Source organism: Bombina bombina, chromosome 6 (genome assembly GCF_027579735.1).
Source record: "Bombina bombina isolate aBomBom1 chromosome 6, aBomBom1.pri, whole genome shotgun sequence".
Classification (NCBI taxonomy): Eukaryota; Metazoa; Chordata; class Amphibia; order Anura; family Bombinatoridae; genus Bombina; species Bombina bombina.
In genome coordinates, this window is record NC_069504.1 from 742,297,144 (window position 1) to 742,320,997 (window position 23,854).

At 43.0% G+C, this 23,854-nt stretch overlaps 1 protein-coding gene across 3 annotated transcripts in view; it reads right to left on the bottom strand.

Annotated features, from left to right (window-relative positions):
• ANK1 (ankyrin 1) overlaps positions 1-23,854 on the bottom strand; it is a 789,047-nt gene that overhangs the window by 278,027 nt on the left and 487,166 nt on the right. For all 3 annotated transcript variants that reach the window (XM_053717993.1, XM_053717995.1, XM_053717994.1), the window contains one exon: positions 18,072-18,170. In XM_053717993.1, coding sequence (XP_053573968.1) covers positions 18,072-18,170 — 99 coding nt within the window. The remainder of the gene's footprint in view (positions 1-18,071; positions 18,171-23,854) is intronic.

The window sequence follows — 23,854 nt, forward strand, 5'->3', positions numbered from 1 at the left end:
TACCCAACATAAAGTGGTATGACAGGTCTAACCCATATGCTGTGGAGCACTTATCATATACGGCCAAATTATGTAAGAAACTAGTTTTATGCAGTTGTCCAAATATAAGGTAATGCTACCAATAAGGAGTGATAAGATAAAAACAAATATTAACCAAAATCTGAAGCTCTCAGTTTCCCCCACAAGTCTGGACCTGCTTCTGAGCCCCCATGTACCACACCATTAAGTTGTCCCCAAAGACAGCAGTAGGCAATAATTAATATAGGTTATACATAGATACCGTAACTTTTTTTTTTTTTTTTAAAGAATGGAAAGTAAAACTTAAGTCATTAGGGATAACATGTTGGGATAAGGAAAAATTATTAACAATAGACCCTTTTGGAGCCTATGTGGTTAAGTCAGAATGGGAGGATGCCGATATGAGAAATCAGCTGTCTGAGAAGGGCAGCTGCAGTCTACCCCTCTCCTGTCTTTGGAATATAGCCGACATCTTGTGATTGTAAAATGATCCCCTCCAAAGCAGATAAACATCCTCTTTCTCCAGGCCTGTGAGTTACTGCAAACCAGCAGTGGGCAAACTGGTCAGTGGGTTTTTTGGGTGTCACTAGAGTTTGGCGCGAGATCGCTGACCAGGCGTTTGTGTAGGATCTTTGTTTTGCGCCTGTATGGATATTCGGGGCGTGCAGCATTATATTGTTCATGTCCAATTTCCCTGTTAATGAGTTTCGGCCAAGTGGTTGCCTCTGTCTGCGAGTGTCCGTCAGGTTCCCCAGCTAGCGCAATGTGTCTGCGTGTCGAGTATGTCAGCTGAGGCCCTACCTGTAAGTTATCGAGTACCCGCATGTAAAAAACATCTGATGATGCGTAGTGGTCGCCAGTGGCCGGGCCTTCAGCAGTATAGCAAGCTCCTTTGAAATGCTCGCAGTCTGAGACCGGCATCGAGCTCATCTGCGTCTGAGTGAAATCATCACGGCATTGAAGGCTTTGTTGTCTCGTAGCAAAATTGTGAGGCTCTATCTCTGGTATTGTGCGCGCCGTGGAATTGGCGCCATATGGTTTGTTTGAGTCATAGAAACTGTTCCTTTGAGCGCATAATATATTGTTATTATAAATCTTGGCCACTAGATAATTGTATGGCGCTTTATCAAGTAATTTTTCAAAGAGTCTCTCCAGCCTCTCAAAAGAAGGTGTTAGGCAGTATTGAAAATCTGGTTCTCCTATGCAGATCATAGTGAAGGAAGAAGTACATAAGCACACACACTCCTCTGTCATATACCTGTTTCCCAGTGTCTTATCGGTGTGTCCTCATATATATCAGGTGTGATTGAGTTTTGAAGAGATTCGGTAAGTCAGCATGATCTGACAGCACCGATAACCCGGCTCTTCCCGGGGGGGAGGTGGATACCAACTAGTAGGCCGCCGCCTTTGGCCGTTCTCTGATCTGAATGTCCAATTTCATTAATACAGCAAATATGAATAATTTAGATCCCCCAAGTACCAGTACTATGAGGCTTTCTGTTTTTATGTTCGTATCTTCACTGTGAGATATTAATAATCGGCGGATTATCAAAAGTTCGTTTGGAGCTTTCAGAAAATGCGTCCAGTCCTGAACGCTGCACGGACACGCCCCCCGTGCCACAGGATTTTTTAATGTAAAAAAGTGTGCCACGGCAAAAACAGAATTTATGTTTACCTGATAAATTACTTTCTCCAACGGTGTGTCCGGTCCACGGCGTCATCCTTACTTGTGGGATATTCTCTTCCCCAACAGGAAATGGCAAAGAGCCCAGCAAAGCTGGTCACATGATCCCTCCTAGGCTCCGCCTACCCCAGTCATTCGACCGACGTAAAGGAGGAATATTTGCATAGGAGAAACCATATGATACCGTGGTGACTGTAGTTAAAGAAAATAAATTATCAGACCTGATTAAAAAACCAGGGCGGGCCGTGGACCGGACACACCGTTGGAGAAAGTAATTTATCAGGTAAACATAAATTCTGTTTTCTCCAACATAGGTGTGTCCGGTCCACGGCGTCATCCTTACTTGTGGGAACCAATACCAAAGCTTTAGGACACGGATGAAGGGAGGGAGCAAATCAGGTCACCTAAATGGAAGGCACCACGGTTTGCAAAACCTTTCTCCCAAAAATAGCCTCAGAAGAAGCAAAAGTATCAAACTTGTAAAATTTGGTAAAAGTGTGCAGTGAAGACCAAGTCGCTGCCCTACATATCTGATCAACAGAAGCCTCGTTCTTGAAGGCCCATGTGGAAGCCACAGCCCTAGTGGAATGAGCTGTGATTCTTTCAGGAGGCTGCCGTCCGGCAGTCTCATAAGCCAATCTGATGATGCTTTTAATCCAAAAAGAGAGAGAGGTAGAAGTTGCTTTTTGACCTCTCCTTTTACCAGAATAAACAACAAACAAGGAAGATGTTTGTCTAAAATCCTTTGTAGCATCTAAATAGAATTTTAGAGCGCGAACAACATCCAAATTGTGCAACAAACGTTCCTTCTTTGAAACTGGATTCGGACACAAAGAAGGCACGACTATCTCCTGGTTAATGTTTTTGTTAGAAACAACTTTCGGAAGAAAACCAGGTTTAGTACGTAAAACCACCTTATCTGCATGGAAAACCAGATAAGGAGGAGAACACTGCAGAGCAGATAATTCTGAAACTCTTCTAGCAGAAGAAATTGCAACCAAAAACAAAACTTTCCAAGATAATAACTTAATATCAACGGAATGCAAGGGTTCAAACGGAACCCCCTGAAGAACTGAAAGAACTAAGTTGAGACTCCAAGGAGGAGTCAAAGGTTTGTAAACAGGCTTGATTCTAACCAGAGCCTGAACAAAGGCTTAAACATCTGGCACAGCTGCCAGCTTTTTGTGAAGTAACACAGACAAGGCAGAAATCTGTCCCTTCAAGGAACTTGCCGATAATCCTTTCTCCAATCCTTCTTGAAGAAAGGATAGAATCTTAGGAATCTTTACCTTGTTCCAAGGGAATCCTTTAGATTCACACCAACAGATATATTTTTTCCATATTTTGTGGTAAATTTTTCTAGTTACAGGCTTTCTGGCCTGAACAAGAGTATCAATAACAGAATCTGAGAACCCTCGTTTTGATAAGATCAAGCGTTCAATCTCCAAGCAGTCAGCTGGAGTGAGACCAGATTCGGATGTTCGAACGGACCTTGAACAAGAAGGTCTCGTCTCAAAGGTAGCTTCCATGGTGGAGCCGATGACATATTCACCAGATCTGCATACCAAGTCCTGCGTGGCCACGCAGGAGCTATCAAGATCACCGACGCCCTCTCCTGATTGATCCTGGCTACCAGCCTGGGGATGAGAGGAAACGGCGGGAATACATAAGCTAGTTTGAAGGTCCAAGGTGCTACTAGTGCATCTACTAGAGTCGCCTTGGGATCCCTGGATCTGGACCCGTAGCAAGGAACCTTGAAGTTCTGACGAGAGGCCATCAGATCCATGTCTGGAATGCCCCACAATTGAGTAATTTGGGCAAAGATTTCCGGATGGAGTTCCCACTCCCCCGGATGTAATGTCTGACGACTCAGAAAATCCGCTTCCCAATTTTCCACCCCTGGAATGTGGATTGCAGACAGGTGGCAGGAGTGAGTCTCCGCCCATTGAATGATTTTGGTTACTTCTTCCATCGCCAGGGAACTCCTTGTTCCCCCCTGATGGTTGATGTACGCAACAGTCGTCATGTTGTCTGATTGAAACCGTATGAACTTGGCTTTCGCTAGCTGAGGCCAAGCCTTGAGAGCATTGAATATCGCTCTCAGTTCCAGAATATTTATCGGTAGAAGAGATTCTTCCCGAGACCAAAGACCCTGAGCTTTCAGGAGTCCCCAGACCGCGCCCCAGCCCATCAGACTGGCGTCGGTCGTGACAATGACCCACTCTGGTCTGCGGAAGGTCATCCCTTGTGACAGGTTGTCCAGGGACAGCCACCAACGGAGTGAGTCTCTGGTCCTCTGATTTACTTGAATCGTCGGAGACAAGTCTGTATAGTCCCCATTCCACTGACTGAGCATGCACAGTTGTAATGGTCTTAGATGAATGCGCGCAAAAGGAACTATGTCCATTGCCGCTACCATCAAACCTATTACTTCCATGCACTGCGCTATGGAAGGAAGAGGAACGGAATGAAGTGTTTGACAAGAGTTTAGAAGTTTTGATTTTCTGGCCTCTGTCAGAAAAATCCTCATTTCTAAAGAGTCTATTATTGTTCCCAAGAAGGGAACCCTTGTTGACGGAGATAGAGAACTCTTTTCTACGTTCACTTTCCATCCGTGAGATCTGAGAAAGGCCAGGACTATGTCCGTGTGAGCCTTTGCTTGAGGAAGGGACGACGCTTGAATCAGAATGTCGTCCAAGTAAGGTACTACTGCAATGCCCCTTGGTCTTAGTACCGCTAGAAGGGACCCTAGTACCTTTGTGAAAATCCTTGGAGCAGTGGCTAATCCGAAAGGAAGTGCCACGAACTGGTAATGCTTGTCCAGGAATGCGAACCTTAGGAACCGATGATGTTCCTTGTGGATAGGAATATGTAGATACGCATCCTTTAAATCCACCGTGGTCATGAATTGACCTTCCTGGATGGAAGGAAGAATTGTTCGAATAGTTTCCATTTTGAACGATGGAACCTTGAGAAACTTGTTTAGGATCTTGAGATCCAAGATTGGTCTGAACGTTCCCTCTTTTTTGGGAACTACGAACAGATTGGAGTAGAACCCCATCCCTTGTTCTCCTAATGGAACAGGATGAATCACTCCCATTTTTAACAGGTCTTCTACACAATGCAAGATTGCCTGTCTCTTTATGTGGTCTGAAGACAATTGAGACCTGTGGAACCTCCCCCTTGGGGGAGGCCCCTTGAATTCCAGAAGATAACCTTGGGAGACTATTTCTAGTGCCCAAGGATCCAGAACATCTCTTGCCCAAGCCTGAGCGAAGAGAGAGAGTCTGCCCCCCACCAGATCCGGTCCCGGATCGGGGGCCAACATTTCATGCTGTCTTGGTAGCAGTGGCAGGCTTCTTGGCCTGCTTTCCCTTGTTCCAGCCTTGCATTGGTCTCCAGGCTGGCTTGGCTTGAGAAGTATTACCCTCTTGCTTAGAGGACGTAGCACTTGGGGCTGGTCCGTTTCTACGAAAGGGACGGAAATTAGGTTTATTTTTGGCCTTGAAAGACCTATCCTGAGGAAGGGCGTGGCCCTTACCCCCAGTGATATCAGAGATAATCTCTTTCAAGTCAGGGCCAAACAGCGTTTTCCCCTTGAAAGGAATGTTAAGCAATTTGTTCTTGGAAGACGCATCCGCTGACCAAGATTTCAACCAAAGCGCTCTGCGCGCCACAATAGCAAACCCAGAATTTTTCGCCGCTAACCTAGCCAATTGCAAAGTGGCGTCTAGGGTGAAAGAATTAGCCAATTTGAGAGCACGGATTCTGTCCATAATCTCCTCATAAGGAGGAGAATCACTATCGATCGCCTTTTCTAGCTCATCGAACCAGAAACACGCGGCTGTAGTGACAGGGACAATGCATGAAATTGGTTGTAGAAGGTAACCTTGCTGAACAAACATCTTTTTAAGCAAACCTTCTAATTTTTTATCCATAGGATCTTTGAAAGCACAACTATCTTCTATGGGTATAGTGGTGCGTTTGTTTAAAGTAGAAACCGCCCCCTCGACCTTGGGGACTGTCTGCCATAAGTCCTTTCTGGGGTCGACCATGGGAAACAATTTTTTAAATATGGGGGGAGGGACGAAAGGTATACCGGGCCTTTCCCATTCTTTATTTACAATGTCCGCCACCCGCTTGGGTATAGGAAAAGCTTCTGGAGGCCCCGGGACCTCTAGGAACTTGTCCATTTTACATAGTTTCTCTGGGATGATCAAATTCTCACAATCATCCAGAGTGGATAACACCTCCTTAAGCAGAGCGCGGAGATGTTCCAACTTAAATTTAAATGAAATCACATCGGGTTCAGCTTGTTGAGAAATTTTCCCTGAATCTGAAATTTCTCCCTCAGACAAAACCTCCCTGGCCCCCTCAGACTGGTGTAGGGGCATATCAGAACCATTATCATCAGCGTCCTCATGCTCTTCAGTATCTAAAACAGAGCAGTCGCGCTTACGCTGATAAGTGGGCATTTTGGCTAAAATGTTTTTGATAGAATTATCCATTACAGCCGTTAATTGTTGCATAGTAAGGAGTATTGGCGCGCTAGATGTACTAGGGGCCTCCTGAGTGGGCAAGACTGGTGTAGACGAAGGAGGGAATGATGCAGTACCATGCTTACTCCCCTCACTTGAGGAATCATCTTGGGCATCATTTTCAGTGTCACATAAATCACATCTATTTAAATGAGAAGGAACCTTGGCTTCCCCACATTCAGAACACAGTCTATCTGGTAGTTCAGACATGTTAAACAGGCATAAACTTGATAACAAAGTACAAAAAACGTTTTAAAATAAAACCGTTACTGTCACTTTAAATTTTAAACTGAACACACTTTATTACTGCAATTGCGAAAAAATATGAAGGAATTGTTCAAAATTCACCAAAATTTCACCACAGTGTCTTAAAGCCTTAAAAGTATTGCACACCAAATTTGGAAGCTTTAACCCTTAAAATAACGGAACCGGAGCCGTTTTTATCTTTAACCCCTTTACAGTCCCTGGTATCTGCTTTGCTGAGACCCAACCAAGCCCAAAGGGGAATACGATACCAAATGACGCCTTCAGAAAGTCTTTTTTATGTATCAGAGCTCCTCACACATGCGACTGCATGTCATGCTTCTCAAAAACAAGTGCGCAATACCGGCGCGAAAATGAGGCTCTGCCTATGATTAGGGAAAGCCCCTAGAGAATAAGGTGTCTAAAACAGTGCCTGCCGATATTATTTTACAAAAATACCCATATTAAATGATTCCTCAAGGCTAAATATGTTATATATGAATCGATTTAGCCCAGAAAATGTCTACAGTCTTAACAAGCCCTTGTGAAGCCCTTAATTACTCTGTAATAAAAATGGCTTACCGGATCCCATAGGGAAAATGACAGCTTCCAGCATTACATCGTCTTGTTAGAATGTGTCATACCTCAAGCAGCAAAAGTCTGCTCACTGTTCCCCCAACTGAAGTTAATTCCTCTCAACAGTCCTGTGTGGAACAGCCATCGATTTTAGTAACGGTTGCTAAAATCATTTTCCTCTTACAAACAGAAATCTTCATCTCTTTTCTGTTTCAGAGTAAATAGTACATACCAGCACTATTTTAAAATAACAAACTCTTGATTGAATAATAAAAACTACAGTTAAACACTAAAAAACTCTAAGCCATCTCCGTGGAGATGTTGCCTGTACAACGGCAAAGAGAATGACTGGGGTAGGCGGAGCCTAGGAGGGATCATGTGACCAGCTTTGCTGGGCTCTTTGCCATTTCCTGTTGGGGAAGAGAATATCCCACAAGTAAGGATGACGCCGTGGACCGGACACACCTATGTTGGAGAAAACAAGGTTAAAAATCACTTCTTTAAGGGACATGAAACCCAATGTTGTTGTTTTTTCACGATTCAGATACAGCATATAGTTTTTATCAAATTTGCTTCATTTTCTTGGTATCTTTTCTTGAGCATTGCTCTACTGGGAGCTAGATAAACACATCAGGTGAGACAATGACAAGAAGCATATATATGCAGCCACCAATCAGCCGCTATCGCCCAGCAGTGCGTTGCTGCGCCTGAACAAGCACGTAAGCATACGAGCCCAGCTGCTTTATAGATCACCTTCATGAGAGCTGAATTGCAACAGTGCAACTCTTGGTAGGGTCCTCTACCCATTTGTATCTTAAAAATAAATATAACTATGTTTATAGGGCTGCAGAATATGTTGACGTTCTACAAATAACTAATAATAATAATAGATACCAAGAGAACAAAGCAAATTTGACAATATAAGTAAATTGCAAAGGACTCTTGTTTACTATATATAAATTAAAAAAATATTAGAAAGTCTTTTATTTTCCCTTTGCTAGAGTCTACCTTGACATGGTGGCAGGCTTGGTCTCTTTTTGGCCAAAGTATGAATATGGGGGGGCCTGGACACTGCTTTAGTAAGGGGCCCCAAAATTTCTAGTGGTGGCCTGGTGTGGAATTCAGTTAGTACTTTGTATGTACATTCATATATTATATTATTTACTGTTTTTTAGGCTAGAATACATGTGGGGCTCCTCTTTGTGTCTCATTGGAATCCGGTGATTATAGCATTCAAGGTGTTTATACGAGAGATCAGTAATTTAAATAGGAAAGCAACATGGCTTGAGGTGTACATGAGGGCTGCACACCATCCAGCATGAAAAATAATAGGTAACGTGTGATCGCTCTAACTGTAGGCTTATTTAGTTTAGAAGAAATGTTAGATGTTTTATTTTATTTAGTTGTGAATCCGGTGTGTACAGACCTTTGGCCCACATTTTTTAAGGAATGTAAACACTTTGGCCTAGATTTAGAGTTGGGCGGTAGCCGTCAAAACCAGCGTTAGAGGCTCCTAACACTGGTTTTTACCGCCCTCTGGTATTTGGAGCCAGTCATTAAAGGGTCTAACGCTCACTTTTCAGCCGCGACTTTTCCATACCGCAGATCCCCTTACGTCAATTGCGTATCCTATCTTTTCAATGGGATCTTTCTAACGCCAGTATTTAGAGTCGTGGCTGAAGTGAGCGTTAGAAATCTAACGACAAAACTCCAGCCGCAGAAAAAAGTCAGTAGTTAAGAGCTTTCTGGGCTAACGCCGGTTTATAAAGCTCTTAATTACTGTGCTCTAAAGTACACTAACACCCATAAACTACCTATGTACCCCTAAACCGAGGTCCCCCCACATCGCCGCCACTATATTTAAATTTTTTAACCCCTAATCTTCCGCTCCGTACACTGCCGCCAACTACGTTATCCCTATGTACCCCTAATCTGCTGCCCCTAACACCGCCAACCCCTATATTATATTTATTAACCCCTAATCTGCCGCCCCCGCTATCGCTGACCCCTGCATATTATTATTAACCCCTAATCTGCCGCTCCGTACACCACCGCCACCTACATTATAGCTATGTACCCCTAATCTGCTGCCCCTAACACCGCCGACCCCTATATTATATTTATTAACCCATAATCTGCCCCCCTCAACGTCGCCTCCACCTGCCTACACTTATTAACCCCTAATCTGCCGAGCGGACCGCACCGCTACTATAATAAAGTTATTAACCCCTAATCCGCCTCACTCCCGCCTCAATAACCCTATAATAAATAGTATTAACCCCTAATCTGCCCTCCCTAACATCGCCGACACCTAACTTCAATTATTAACCCCTAATCTGCCGACCTAATCTCGCCGCTACTGTATTGTAGCTATATTAGGATTTATTTTACAGGTAAGTATTTAGCTTTAAATAGGAATAATTTATTTAATAAGAGTTAATTTATTTCGTTAGATTTAAATTATATTTAATTTAGGGGGGTGTTAGTGTTAGGGTTAGACTTAGCTTTAGGGGTTAATACATTTATTAGAATAGCGGTGAGCTCCAGTCGGCAGATTAGGGGTTAATGTTTGAAGTTAGGTGTCGGCGATGTGAGGGAGGGCAGATTAGGGGTTAATACTATTTATTATAGGGTTATTGAGGCGGATTAGGGGTTAATAACTTTATTATAATAGCGGTGCGGTCCGCTCGGCAGATTAGGGGTTAATAAGTGTAGGCAGGTGGAGGCAACGTTGTGGGGGGCAGATTAGGGGTTAATAAATATAATATAGGGGTCGGCGGTGTTAGGGGCAGCAGATTAGGGGTACATAGGGATAATGTAAGTAGCGGCGGTTTACGGAGCGGCAGATTAGGGGTTAAAAAAATATGCAGGGGTCAGCGATAGCGGGGGTGGCAGAATAGGGGTTAATAAGTGTAAGGTTAGGGGTGTTTAGACTCGGGGTACATGTTAAGAGTGTTAGGTGCAGATGTAGGAAGTGTTTCCCCATAGCAAACAATGGGGCTGCGTTAGGAGCTGAACGCGGCTTTTTTGCAGGTGTTGGGTTTTTTTCAGCTCAAACAGCCCCATTGTTTTCTATAGGGGAATCGTGCACGAGCACGTTTTTGAAGCTGGCCGCGTCCGTAAGCACCGCTGGTATCGAGAGTTGAAGTTGCGGTAAATATGCTATACGCTCCTTTTTTGGAGCATAACGCAGCCATTCTGTGAACTCTAAATACCAGCGGTATTTAAAAGGTGCGGCCAGAAAAAAGCCAGGGTAGCTAACGCACCCCTTTGGCTGCAGAACTCTAAATCTAGGCGTTTGAGATTACAATACAACATTTTAAATAAAGTCTAGTAAAACACCATTGCAATAAACTTTCATTATTTTGCACCCTTTTCTGCAATTAGACTTTAAAAACAAAGTTTTTTTCTAATTCTAAGAACTGGAAGAGAACATGCACTATCTGTTCCTAGTTGGCTTCAATCAAGGTTATTCCTGGTGGGTCCTGCTGGCTGTGGGTCCTTCTGGCTATGGGTCCTGCTGTGGCCTGTGGTGGGTTCTGCTGGCTATGAGTCCTGATGTGGCCTGTGGTGGGTTCTGCTGGCTCTGAGTCCTGCTGTGGCCTGTGGTGGGTTCTGCTGGCTATGAGTCCTGCTGTGGCCTTTGGTGGCTTCTGCTGGCTATGAGTCCTGCTGTGGCCTGTGGTGGGTTCTGCTGGCTCTGAGTCCTGCTGTGGCCTGTGGTGGGCTCTGCTGGCTCTGAGTCCTGCTGTGGCCTGTGGTGGGTTCTGCTGGCTATGAGTCCTGTTGTGGCCTTTGGTGGCTTCTGCTGGCTATGAGTCCTGCTGTGGCCTGTGGTGGATTCTGCTGGCTATGGGTACTGCAGTGGGTCATGCTGTGGCCTGCTGTGGGTCCTGTGGCTGTGAGCTGAGTCATTGGTGCAATGAGCCACTTGACTGGATTTGCCCCCCAGGCCTAAGGCTGCCAGCCCTCCCCTGGTTTAGAGGTTAATACATTTTATTGTTAGTTGCATTGGGGGGGATGGCGGATTAGGGATTAATAGTTTAAATAGGTACTTTGCGTTGTGGGGGGATTAGGGGTTAATAGTTTAAATAGGTAGATTGCGTAGTGGAGGATGGCGGTTTAGTGGTTAATACATTTATTATTAGTTGCGATGTGAGGGGGATGGTGGATAGAGGGGTTTTGACATGTCGGGTTTATTTTTGGGAGGTGGGTTAGATTTCAATGGGAAATAGGTCTCAAAAAGCACCTTTTTCCTATTTTACATCTAGTTGAGCTGGGTGTAATTTTTCTCAATGTATCAGCAGCCTCCGACAGTGTATTAACAGTTTGTGCGGTCATTGGAAACCTGGTATTATTTATAGATTAGTGGCTTCTGATACTTTGTATGGGACACGAAAATGTTTTCGGCAGCTGAAGTCCGGTTGCCGAAATTGAGGTATAACGGGCCATTGGAAGCAGTCGGTGAACGATATTGCTTCCGACGGCATATTTATCGGTTTGCGAGCGCACGCAAATCTAATTACGGCTCCATGGAAACGAACCATTAGTTGGTCAATTAACCAAACAACAATTAGTTGTTGTTTTTTTTACTGTATGACTTGGAAAGGCTAACATATTTGTCTTATTAGCACAAATTACTTTAGCATCTTCTAGCCCTCAACTTTAAATCCTAACCTCTTGATTTAGTGTTGTTTTTTTATCATAAGAAATTAGGAATTGACAATCCTGTAGGCTTCTGGCATATATATTTTTTCCAAGCTATATATTAAGGTCACACACTGTTTTTCTTTATTAGGTCAATTAATCGACTGATTAACAAGCATTGCAAAAACTGATATTTCAAAACAGCCTGTAGATGCATAAAAAATATAAATCAATCTATCTATATGTTAGATTATTGTTGTTTCCTTCGGTAGGGTCATCCATGATCTTAACAAGGCCAGGCTTAGTTAAAAAACAAAATTTATGCTTACCTGATAAATTCCTTTCTCCTGTAGTGTGGTCAGTCCACGGGTCATCATTACTTCTGGGATATTATCTCCTCCCCTACAGGAAGTGCAAGAGGATTCACCCAGCAGAGCTGCTATATAGCTCCTCCCCTCTACGTCACCTCCAGTCATTCGACCAAAGGACCAACGAGAAAGGAGAAGCCCAAGGGTGTAGTGGTGACTGGAGTATAATCCAAAAAAATCTTTAGCCTGCCATAAAAAACAGGGCGGGCCGTGGACTGACCACACTACAGGAGAAAGGAATTTATCAGGTAAGCATAAATTTTGTTTTCTCCTGTTAAGTGTGGTCAGTCCACGGGTCATCATTACTTCTGGGATACCAATACCAAAGCAAAAGTACACGGATGACGGGAGGGACAGGCAGGCTCTTTATACGGAGGGAACCACTGCCTGAAGAACCTTTCTCCCAAAAACAGCCTCCGAAGAAGCAAAAGTGTCAAATTTGTAAAATTTGGAAAAAGTATGAAGAGAAGACCAAGTTGCAGCCTTGCAAATCTGTTCAACAGAAGCCTCATTCTTAAAGGCCCAAGTGGAAGACAGTAGAATGAGCTGTAATTCTTTCAGGAGGCTGCTGTCCAGCAGTCTCATAGGCTAATCGTATTATGCTACGAAGCCAAAACGAGAGAGAGGTAGCCGAAGCTTTTTGACCTCTCCTCTGGCCAGAATAAACGACAAACAGGGAAGACGTTTGCCGAAACTCCTTAGTTGCCTGTAGATAAAATTTCAGGGCACGGACTACATCTAGATTGTGTAGCAGACGTTCCTTCTTCGAGGAAGGATTAGGACACAAGGATGGAACAACAATCTCTTGATTGATATTCCTGTTAGTGACCACCTTAGGTAGGAACCCAGGTTTAGTACGCAGAACTACCTTGTCTGAATGAAAAATCAGATAAGGAGAATCACAATGTAAGGCAGATAACTCAGAGACTCTTCGAGCTGAGGAAATAGCCATTAAAAACAGAACTTTCCAAGATAACAACTTGATATCAATGGAATGAAGGGGTTCAAACGGAACACCCTGTAAAACATTAAGAACTAAGTTCAAACTCCATGGTGGAGCAACAGTTTTAAACACAGGCTTGATCCTAGCTAAAGCCTGACAAAAAGCTTGAACGTCCGGAACTTCTGACAGACGTTTGTGCAAAAGAATGGACAGAGCTGAAATCTGTCCCTTTAAAGAACTAGCGGATAACCCCTTTTCTAAACCTTCTTGTAGAAAAGACAATATCCTTGGAATCCTAACCTTACTCCATGAGTAACTCTTGGATTCGCACCAATATAAGTATTTACGCCATATTTTATGGTAAATCCTTCTGGTAACAGGCTTCCTAGCCTGTATTAAGGTATCAATAACTGGCTCAGAAAACCCACGTTTTGATAAAATCAAGCGTTCAATTTCCAAGCAGTCAGCTTCAGAGAAGTTAGATTTTGATGTTTGAATGGGCCCTGAATCAGAAGGTCCTGATTCAGAGGTAGAGACCAAGGCGGACAGGATGACATGTCCACTAGATCTGCATACCAAGTCCTGCGTGGCCATGCAGGTGCTATTAGAATCACTGATGCTCTCTCCTGCTTGATTCTGGCAATCAATCGAGGAAGCATCGGGAAGGGTGGAAACACATAAGCCATCCCGAAGGTCCAAGGTGCTGTCAAAGCATCTATCATAACCGCTCCCGGATCCCTGGATCTGGACCCGTAGCGAGGAAGCTTGGCGTTCTGACGAGACGCCATGAGATCTATCTCTGGTTTGCCCCAACGTCGAAGTATCTGGGCAAAGACCTCCGGATGAAGTTCCCACTCCCCCGGATGAAAAGTCTGACGACTTAAGAAATCCGCCTCCCAGTTCTCCACTCCCGGGATGTGGATTGCAGACAGATGGCAAGAGTGAGACTCTGCCCAGCGAATTATCTTCGATACTTCCATCATTGCTAGGGAGCTTCTTGTCCCTCCCTGATGGTTGATGTAAGCTACAGTCGTGATGTTGTCCGACTGAAACCTGATGAACCCCCGAGTTGTTAACTGGGGCCAAGCCAGAAGGGCATTGAGAACTGCTCTCAATTCCAGAATGTTTATTGGAAGGAGACTCTCCTCCTGATTCCATAGTCCCTGAGCCTTCAGAGAATTCCAGACAGCGCCCCAACCTAGTAGGCTGGCGTCTGTTGGTACAATTGACCAGTCTGGCCTGCTGAATGGCATCCCCCTGGACAGGTGTGGCCGATAAAGCCACCATAGAAGAGAGTTTCTGGTCTCTTGATTCAGATTCAGAGTGGGGGACAAATCTGAGTAATCCCCATTCCACTGACTTAGCATGCACAATTGCAGCGGTCTGAGATGTAGGCGTGCAAAAGGTACTACGTCCATTGCCGCTACCATTAAGCCGATCACCTCCATGCATTGAGCTACTGACGGGTGTTGAATGGAATGAAGGACCCGGCATGCATTTTGAAGCTTTGTTAACCTGTCTTCTGTCAGGTAAATCTTCATTTCTACAGAATCTATCAGAGTCCCCAAGAAGGGAACTCTTGTGAGTGGAAAGAGAGAACTCTTCTTTTCGTTCACATTCCATCCATGCGACCTTAGAAATGCCAGTACTAACTCTGTATGAGACTTGGCAGTTTGAAAGCTTGAAGCTTGTATCAGAATGTCGTCTAGGTATGGAGCTACCGAAATTCCGCCAGAAGAGTACCCAGAACCTTTGTGAAGATTCTTGGAGCCGTAGCCAGTCCGAATGGAAGAGCTACAAACTGGTAATGCCTGTCTAGAAAGGCAAACCTTAGATACCGGTAATGATCTCTGTGAATCGGTATGTGAAGGTAAGCATCCTTTAAATCCACTGTGGTCATGTACTGACCCTCTTGGATCATGGGCAGAATTGTTCGAATCGTTTCCATCTTGAACGATGGAACTCTTAGGAATTTGTTTAGGATCTTTAAATCCAAGATTGGCCTGAAAGTTCCCTCTTTTTTGGGAACTACAAACAGATTTGAGTAAAACCCTTGTCCTTGTTCCGACCGCGGAACTGGATGGATCACTCCCATTAATAAAAGATCTTGTACGCAGCGTAGGAACGCTGCTTTCTTTATTTGGTTTGTTGATAACCTTGACAGATGAAATCTCCCTCTTGGGGGAAGAGGATTTGAAGTCCAGAAGGTATCCCTGAGATATGATCTCTAACGCCCAGGGATCCTGAACATCTCTTGCCCAAGCCTGGGCGAAGAGAGAAAGTCTGCCCCCTACTAGATCCGGTCCCGGATCGGGGGCCCTCGATTCATGCTGTCTTAGGGGCAGCAGCAGGTTTCCTGGCCTGCTTGCCCTTGTTCCAGGACTGGTTAGGTTTCCAGCCTTGTCTGTAGCGAGCAACAGCTCCTTCCTGTTTTGGAGCAGAGGAGGTTGATGCTGTTCCTGCTTTGAAATTACGAAAGGAACGAAAATTAGACTGTCTAGCCCTAGATTTGGCTTTGTCCTGAGGCAGGGCATGGCCTTTACCTCCTGTAATGTCAGCGATAATCTCCTTCAACCCGGGCCCGAACAAGGTTTGCCCTTTGAAGGGTATATTAAGCAATTTAGATTTGGAAGTAACATCAGCTGACCAGGATTTTAGCCACAGTGCTCTGCGTGCCTGAATGGCAAATCCGGAATTCTTAGCCGTAAGTTTAGTTAAATGTACTACGGCATCTGAAATAAATGAGTTAGCTAACTTAAGGGTTCTAAGTTTGTCTGTAATCTCATCTAGTGTAGATGATTGAAGTGTCTCTTCCAGAGACTCAAACCAAAATGCTGCTGCAGCCGTGACAGGCGCAATACATGCAAGAGGTTGCAATATAAAACCTTGTTGAACAAACATTTTCTTAAGGTAACCCTCTAATTTTTTATCCATTGGATCAGAAAAGGCACAGCTATCCTCCACCGGGATAGTGGTACGCTTAGCTAAAGTAGAAACTGCTCCCTCCACCTTAGGGACCGTTTGCCATAAGTCCCGTGTGGTGGCGTCTATTGGAAACATTTTTCTAAATATCGGAGGGGGTGAGAATGGTACACCGGGCCTATCCCACTCCTTAGTAACAATTTCAGTAAGTCTCTTAGGTATAGGAAAAACATCAGTACTCGCCGGTACCGCAAAATATTTATCCAACCTACACATTTTCTCTGGTATTGCAACTGTGTTACAATCATTCAGAGCCGCTAACACCTCCCCTAGTAATACACGGAGGTTTTCCAGCTTAAATTTAAAGTTTGAAATATCTGAATCCAATCTATTTGGATCAGAACCGTCACCCACAGAATGAAGTTCTCCGTCCTCATGTTCTGCCGCCTGTGACGCAGTGTCTGACATGGCCCTAATATTATCAGCGCACTCTGTTCTCACCCCAGAGTGATCACGCTTGCCTCTAAGTTCTGGTAATTTAGCCAAAACGTCAGTCATAACAGTAGCCATATCCTGTAATGTGATTTGAAATGGCCGCCCAGATGTACTCGGCGCTACAATATCACGCACCTCCCGAGCGGGAGATGTAGGTACTGACACGTGAGGCGAGTTAGTCGGCATAACTCTCCCCTCGTTGTCTGGTGAAATATGTTCAATTTGTACAGATTGACTCTTATTTAAAGTAGCATCAATACAGTTAGTACATAAATTTCTATTGGGCTCCACTTTGGCATTAGCACATATAGCACATGTATCTTCCTCTGAATCAGACATGTTTAACACACTAGCAATTAACTAGCAACTTGGAAATGCTTTTTAAGTAATTTACAATAATATGAAAACGAACTGTGTTTATAAGAAGCACAGAAAAAAATTATGACAGTTGAAAATAACTAAGTTATAGCATCAAATCTTTGTAAGAAATAAACAATTTTAGCAAAGGATTGTTCCCATTAGCAAGGATAACTAACCCTGGCAGCAGAAAAAATACACAAAAAAACGTTTTTTATCACAGTAAACTACACTCTTCACAGCTCTGCTGTGATGATTACCTCCCTCAAACAAGGCTTTGGAGATCCCTGAGTTCTGTAGAGATGAACCGGATCATGCAGGAAGAAAATTAACCTCTGACTGAGATTTTTTGATGCGTAGTAAAAGCGCCAAAAATGGCCCCTCCCCCTCACACATAACAGTGAGAGAGATCAGTGAACTACTTTAAATTAAACAAAACTATTGCCAAGTGGAAAAAATAGTGCCCAAAACATTTTTTCACCCAGTACCTCAGAGAAATAAACGTTTTTACATGCCGGCAAAAAAACGTTTAACCTCAATAAATTAATTGTTATTTAAAACCTATTGCAAGTCCCTGCAAATTAGGTTAAGTCTATGCATACAGTATAATCCAGTGAAGTACCATCCCCCAGAATACTGAAGTGTAAAATATACATACATGACAGCCTGATACCAGCTACATCTACCGCATTTAAGGCTGAGTTTACATTATAACGGTATGGCAGGATTTTCTCATCAATTCCATGTTAGAAAATAACAAACTGCTACATACCTCTTTGCAGATTAATCTGCCCGCTGTCCCCTGATCTGAAGTTTACCTCTCCTCAGATGGCCGAGAAACAGCAATATGATCTTAACTACTCCGGCTAAAATCATAGAAAAAAACTCAGGTAGATTCTTCTTCAAATTCTACCAGAGAATGAATAACACACTCCGGTGCTATTATAAAATAACAAACTTTTGATTGAAGGTAATAAACTAATTAAATCACCACAGTCCTCTCACACATCCTATCTATTCGTTGGGTGCAAGAGAATGACTGGAGGTGACGTAGAGGGGAGGAGCTATATAGCAGCTCTGCTGGGTGAATCCTCTTGCACTTCCTGTAGGGGAGGAGATAATATCCCAGAAGTAATGATGACCCGTGGACTGACCACACTTAACAGGAGAAATCTTACATATATCTAAAGTAATTCATTGGTTTCCTACTTCAGCGGAAAGAGGAAAACTGTAATACCTATCAACCATCATTTTCACATCTAGGGAACCATTGCCCTTACCTTGTTGGTAGCATTGACGTTCGCATGATGCTGCAGAAGGAACTTCACCAGCTTGATATTACCGTAATGACAAGCAACGTGTAGAGGACTGAATCCCATCTGGGTAGGAAGACAAAAGGAGTAGCTCATGATACAAACAGCGAGAAATAAAAAGTGAATACTGCCCTCAACCAAATATCATTCATTTAAATAATGACAAGAACTGAGTTCTAGTCTCTTTCTAACATTTGATAGAAATAAACCTTGAGATATATTAAAGTGCAACTACTTTTCTATGAAATAATAGTAATACTGTTCTCAAAGTCATAAAGACCTAGATTACAAGTGAAGCGCACTCCACACCGCTCAAGTTAAAAGCGCTGTTATTCTCGCGCTTATATGACAAATTCAAAATAAAATGTTAGCGCTTTGGTGCGCTTACATCGGGAGGTCGAAGAGTGCGGCCTGCAAATTGCCACTCTCAAGTGCTAACCCAAAGGTGCATTATACATTATAAATAGTTTTGTTCTTCCCTCAATATCAAATGCATTGATATTACTATTTAACAAAATATCATAAATCTTCAAATCGTTATTAAAAATGTCATCACAAGGGACTGGTCTATGTTTTGGTCCCTCATTTGGACCTTTTTTTTCAAGACCATCAACATTTCAGCTTATTATACATCGTATGCACAGTCACCCTATAATTAGCGAGCATTAACCATGGGTGACTGCGTATACCACACCCTTGTTATGTGATGATATTTTTAATAAGCAGGGAGCCAGGGAGTGCATCGGTAATATTTGATATATATATATATATATATATATATATATATATATATATATATACACACACACAGTATATATAAATATATATATTTAAATTATATATAGTATATACACATATACATATATAAGTGTTTTAAAGAAATATGGTATATGACAATGTGCTGGATAGAGAAAATGGTATATATGTGTGTGTGTATTTATATATATATATATATATATATATGGGTGTCTGTGTCTTTGCATATTTGTTTATGTACATATATGTGTGAACATATGTATGCATATGCATGTGAGCACATACATATGTACATGCATATATACACATATACAAATACACACATATATACACACTTCACGCCTTCTTAGTCCAACACCTTGTCATATACCATATCCCTTTAAAAAAATGTTAAACATTTATTTTAAAAACATACTGTATATTTCAATTTTAATATGAATAAATATGAGTGAAATACTATATTTTAAAATGCGTTACATGTCGTGTAATCCCAGATTGTGCACTATTCTTGTGATATTAATAGCAAACCCTGCAATATTAATAGCGCTCCACTTGTAATCTGTGCCAAAGTAAGCTATGGACCTATATACTATATGGGACAAATTATACACCACAATACAAATAAATGTTCTTGTAGCCTTTTTGATTACCTGATATAAGCAGTCTTATACACATTGCATGCAAGAAGACAAAAAAATGATATACAATAAACTCAAAGCCCACAGAATTAGGCATAAACTATACAGAAGGACAATACTGTTTGAAATTCAATAAGATATATTAAACAAGGCTACATTTTTCTACCTGTATTTTATGTAGACAATGATCTAAGCTATAGAACAAACTGAAGAGGCTTGAAAGCTCAATAATGGTTTTGCATTTGGCAAAGTATACTTATGATTCCTCTTTCAATATTGGGTTTGATCACAATACAAGGGCCAATATTTATTAACAGGGTTTTGGCCACTGATGTACTTTTCTTGCGTTTAAGCTGATCACAATTGTGAGTATTTGAGTGTTTCTTAGACCCAAAAATGCGTTATTAAACGTTTCAAGGTGATCACAATTCAATGTCTTGAAACTTTAAGACAGTTTTTTAGGACAATTTTTTACTTATATATGAATATATGGTCTAAATGTATTAAACCTATATTCATAGCTATTTTATAGCAGGTCAGTAGTGGGAAGTTTACATATATATATATATATATATATATATATATATATATATATATATATATATATATATATACAGTATATATGTCATGAGTAAAGTCAGATATTGGGTAATCCTAGGATTACCCGGGTAAAACTGACATTACCCAACCGGCTGTGGGTAAAGCCCAATGTAAGATCATAAATCCCCTCAGAGTGCGTGTGCTTCATCGAGTTACTGCATCAAACATATATATTATACACTGTAATTCCCCCATCTTCATAATCTTTTTTGCCTCCACCTGGGGGGTTCAAGAGGGGCAAAGCCCCCTTTTTAAACCTCATTCCCCAAGGTTCACTTGGGGTGGCTGCCAGAGGATTGGCAGGGCGCCTTCCTTGAACCCCTCAGACGGAGACAAAAAAAAACATAATTTATGCTTACCTGATAAATTCCTTTCTCCTGTAGTGTGATCAGTCCACGGGTCATCATTACTTCTGGGATATTAACTCCTCCCCAACAGGAAGTGCAAGAGGATCACCCAGCAGAGCTGCTATATAGCTCCTCCCCTCTACGTCACACCCAGTCATTCGACCAAGAACCAACGAGAAAGGAGAAGCTAAAGGGTGCAGTGGTGACTGGAGTATAATTTAAAAATTTAGACCTGCCATAAAAAACAGGGCGGGCCGTGGACTGATCACACTACAGGAGAAAGGAATTTATCAGGTAAGCATAAATTATGTTTTCTCCTGTTAAGTGTGATCAGTCCACGGGTCATCATTACTTCTGGGATACCAATACCAAAGCAAAAGTACACGGATGACGGGAGGGATAGGCAAGATCTTTATACAGAAGGAACCACTGCCTGAAGAACCTTTCTCCCAAAAATAGCCTCCGAAGAAGCAAAAGTGTCAAATTTGTAAAATTTGGAAAAAGTATGAAGCGAAGACCAAGTTGCAGCCTTGCAAATCTGTTCAACAGAGGCCTCATTCTTAAAGGCCCAAGTGGAAGCCACAGCTCTAGTGGAATGAGCTGTAATTCTTTCAGGAGGCTGCTGTCCAGCAGTCTCATAGGCTAAACGTATTATGCTACGAAGCCAAAAAGAGAGAGAGGTAGCCGAAGCTTTTTGACCTCTCCTCTGACCAGAGTAAACGACAAACAGGGAAGATGTTTGTCGAAAATCTTTAGTTGCCTGTAAATAAAATTTTAGGGCACGAACTACATCTAGATTGTGCAGAAGTCGTTCCTTCTTTGAGGAAGGATTAGGACACAAGGATGGAACAACAATCTCCTGATTGATATTCCTGTTAGTGACCTTAGGTAAGAACCCAGGTTTAGTACGCAGAACTACCTTATCCGAGTGAAAAATCAGATAAGGAGAATCACAATGTAAGGCTGATAACTCAGAGACTCTTCGAGCCGAGGAAATAGCCATTAAAAATAGAACTTTCCAAGATAACAATTTTATATCAACGGAATGAAGGGGTTCAAACGGAACGCCCTGTAAAACGTTAAGAACAAGGTTTAAACTCCATGGCGGAGCAACAGTTTTAAACACAGGCTTAATCCTGGCCAAAGCCTGACAAAAAGCCTGAACGTCTGGAACTTCTGACAGACGTTTGTGTAACAAAATGGACAGAGCTGAGATCTGTCCCTTTAAAGAACTAGCGGATAAACCCTTTTCTAAACCCTCTTGTAGAAAAGACAATATCCTAGGAATCCTAACCTTACTCCAAGAGTAACCTTTGGATTCGCACCAATACAGGTATTTACGCCATATTTTATGATAAATCTTTCTGGTAACAGGTTTCCTAGCCTGTATCAGGGTATCAATTACTGACTCAGAGAATCCACGCTTTGATAAAATCAAGCGTTCAATCTCCAGGCAGTCAGCTTCAGAGAAATTAGATTTTGATGTTTGAAAGGACCCTGAATCAGAAGGTCCTGTCTCAGAGGCAGAGACCAAGGTGGACAGGATGACATGTCCACTAGATCTGCATACCAGGTCCTGCGAGGCCACGCAGGCGCTATTAGAATTACTGATGCTCTCTCCTGTTTGATTCTGGCGATCAATCGAGGAAGCATCGGAAAGGGTGGAAACACATAAGCTCTCCCGAAGGTCCAAGGTGCTGTCAAAGCATCTACTAGGGCCGCTCCCGGATCCCTGGATCTGGACCCGTAACGAGGAAGCTTGGCGTTCTGACGAGACGCCATGAGATCTATCTCTGGTTTGCCCCAACGTCGAAGTATTTGGGCAAAGACCTCCGGATGAAGTTCCCACTCCCCCGGATGAAAAGTCTGACGACTTAGGAAATCCGCCTCCCAGTTCTCCACTCCCGGAATGTGGATTGCTGAGAGATGGCAAGAGTGAGACTCTGCCCAACGAATTATCTTTGATACTTCCATCATCGCTAGGGAGCTTCTTGTTCCTCCTTGATGGTTGATGTAAGCTACAGTCGTGATGTTGTCCGACTGAAATCTGATGAACCCCCGAGTTGTTAACTGGGGCCAAGCCAGAAGGGCATTGAGAACTGCTCTCAATTCCAGAATGTTTATTGGCAGGAGACTCTCCTCCTGAGTCCATGATCCCTGAGCCTTCAGGGAATTCCAGACAGCGCCCCAACCTAACAGGCTGGCGTCTGTTGTTACAATTGTCCAATTTGGCCTGCTGAATGGCATCCCCTTGGACAGATGTGGCCGAGAAAGCCACCACAGAAGAGAATTTCTGGTCTCTTGATCCAGATTCAGAGTGGGGGACAAGTCTGAGTAATCCCCATTCCACTGACTTAGCATGCACAATTGCAGCGGTCTGAGGTGTAGGCGTGCAAAGGGGACTATGTCCATTGCCGCTACCATTAAGCCGATCACCTCCATACATTGAGCCACTGACGGGTGTTGAATGGAATGAAGGACACGGCAGGCGTTTTGAAGTTTTGTTAACCTGTCTTCTGTCAGGTAAATCTTCATTTCTACAGAATCTATAAGAGTCCCCAAGAAGGGAACTGTTGTGAGTGGAACGAGAGAACTCTTCTTTTCGTTTACCTTCCACCCATGCGATCTTAGAAATGCCAGTACAAACTCTGTATGAGACTTGGCAGTTTGAAAGCTTGAAGCTTGAATCAGAATGTCGTCTAGGTATGGAGCCGTAGCCAACCCGAATGGAAGAGCTACAAACTGGTAATGCTTGTCTAGGAAGGCAAACCTTAGATACCAGAAATTATCTCTGTGAATCGGTATGTGAAGGTAAGCATCCTTTAAATCCACTGTGGTCATGTACTGACCCTTTTGGATCATGGGTAGGATTGTCCGAATAGTTTCCATTTTGAACGATGGAACTCTTAGGAATTTGTTTAGGATCTTTAAATCCAAGATTGGTCTGAAGGTTACTTCTATCTTGGGAACCACAAACAGATTTGAGTAAAACCCCTGTCCGTGTTCCGACCGCGGAACCGGATGGATCACTCCCATTAATAAAAGATCTTGTACACAGCGTAGAAACGCCTCTTTCTTTATTTGGTTTGTTGACAACCTTGACAGATGGAATCTCCCTTTTGGGGGAGAGGATTTGAAGTCCAGAAGATATCCCTGAGATATAATCTCTAACGCCCAGGGATCCTGGACATCTCTTGCCCAAGCCTGGGCGAAGAGAGAAAGTCTGCCCCCCACTAGATCCGGTCCCGGATCGGGGGCCCTCAATTCATGCTGTCTTAGGGGCAGCAGCAGGTTTTCTGGCCTGCTTGCCCTTGTTCCAGGACTGGTTAGGTCTCCAGCCTTGTCTGTAGCGAGCAATAGCTCCTTCCTGTTTTGGTGCAGAGGAAGTTGATGCTGCTTCTGTCCTGAA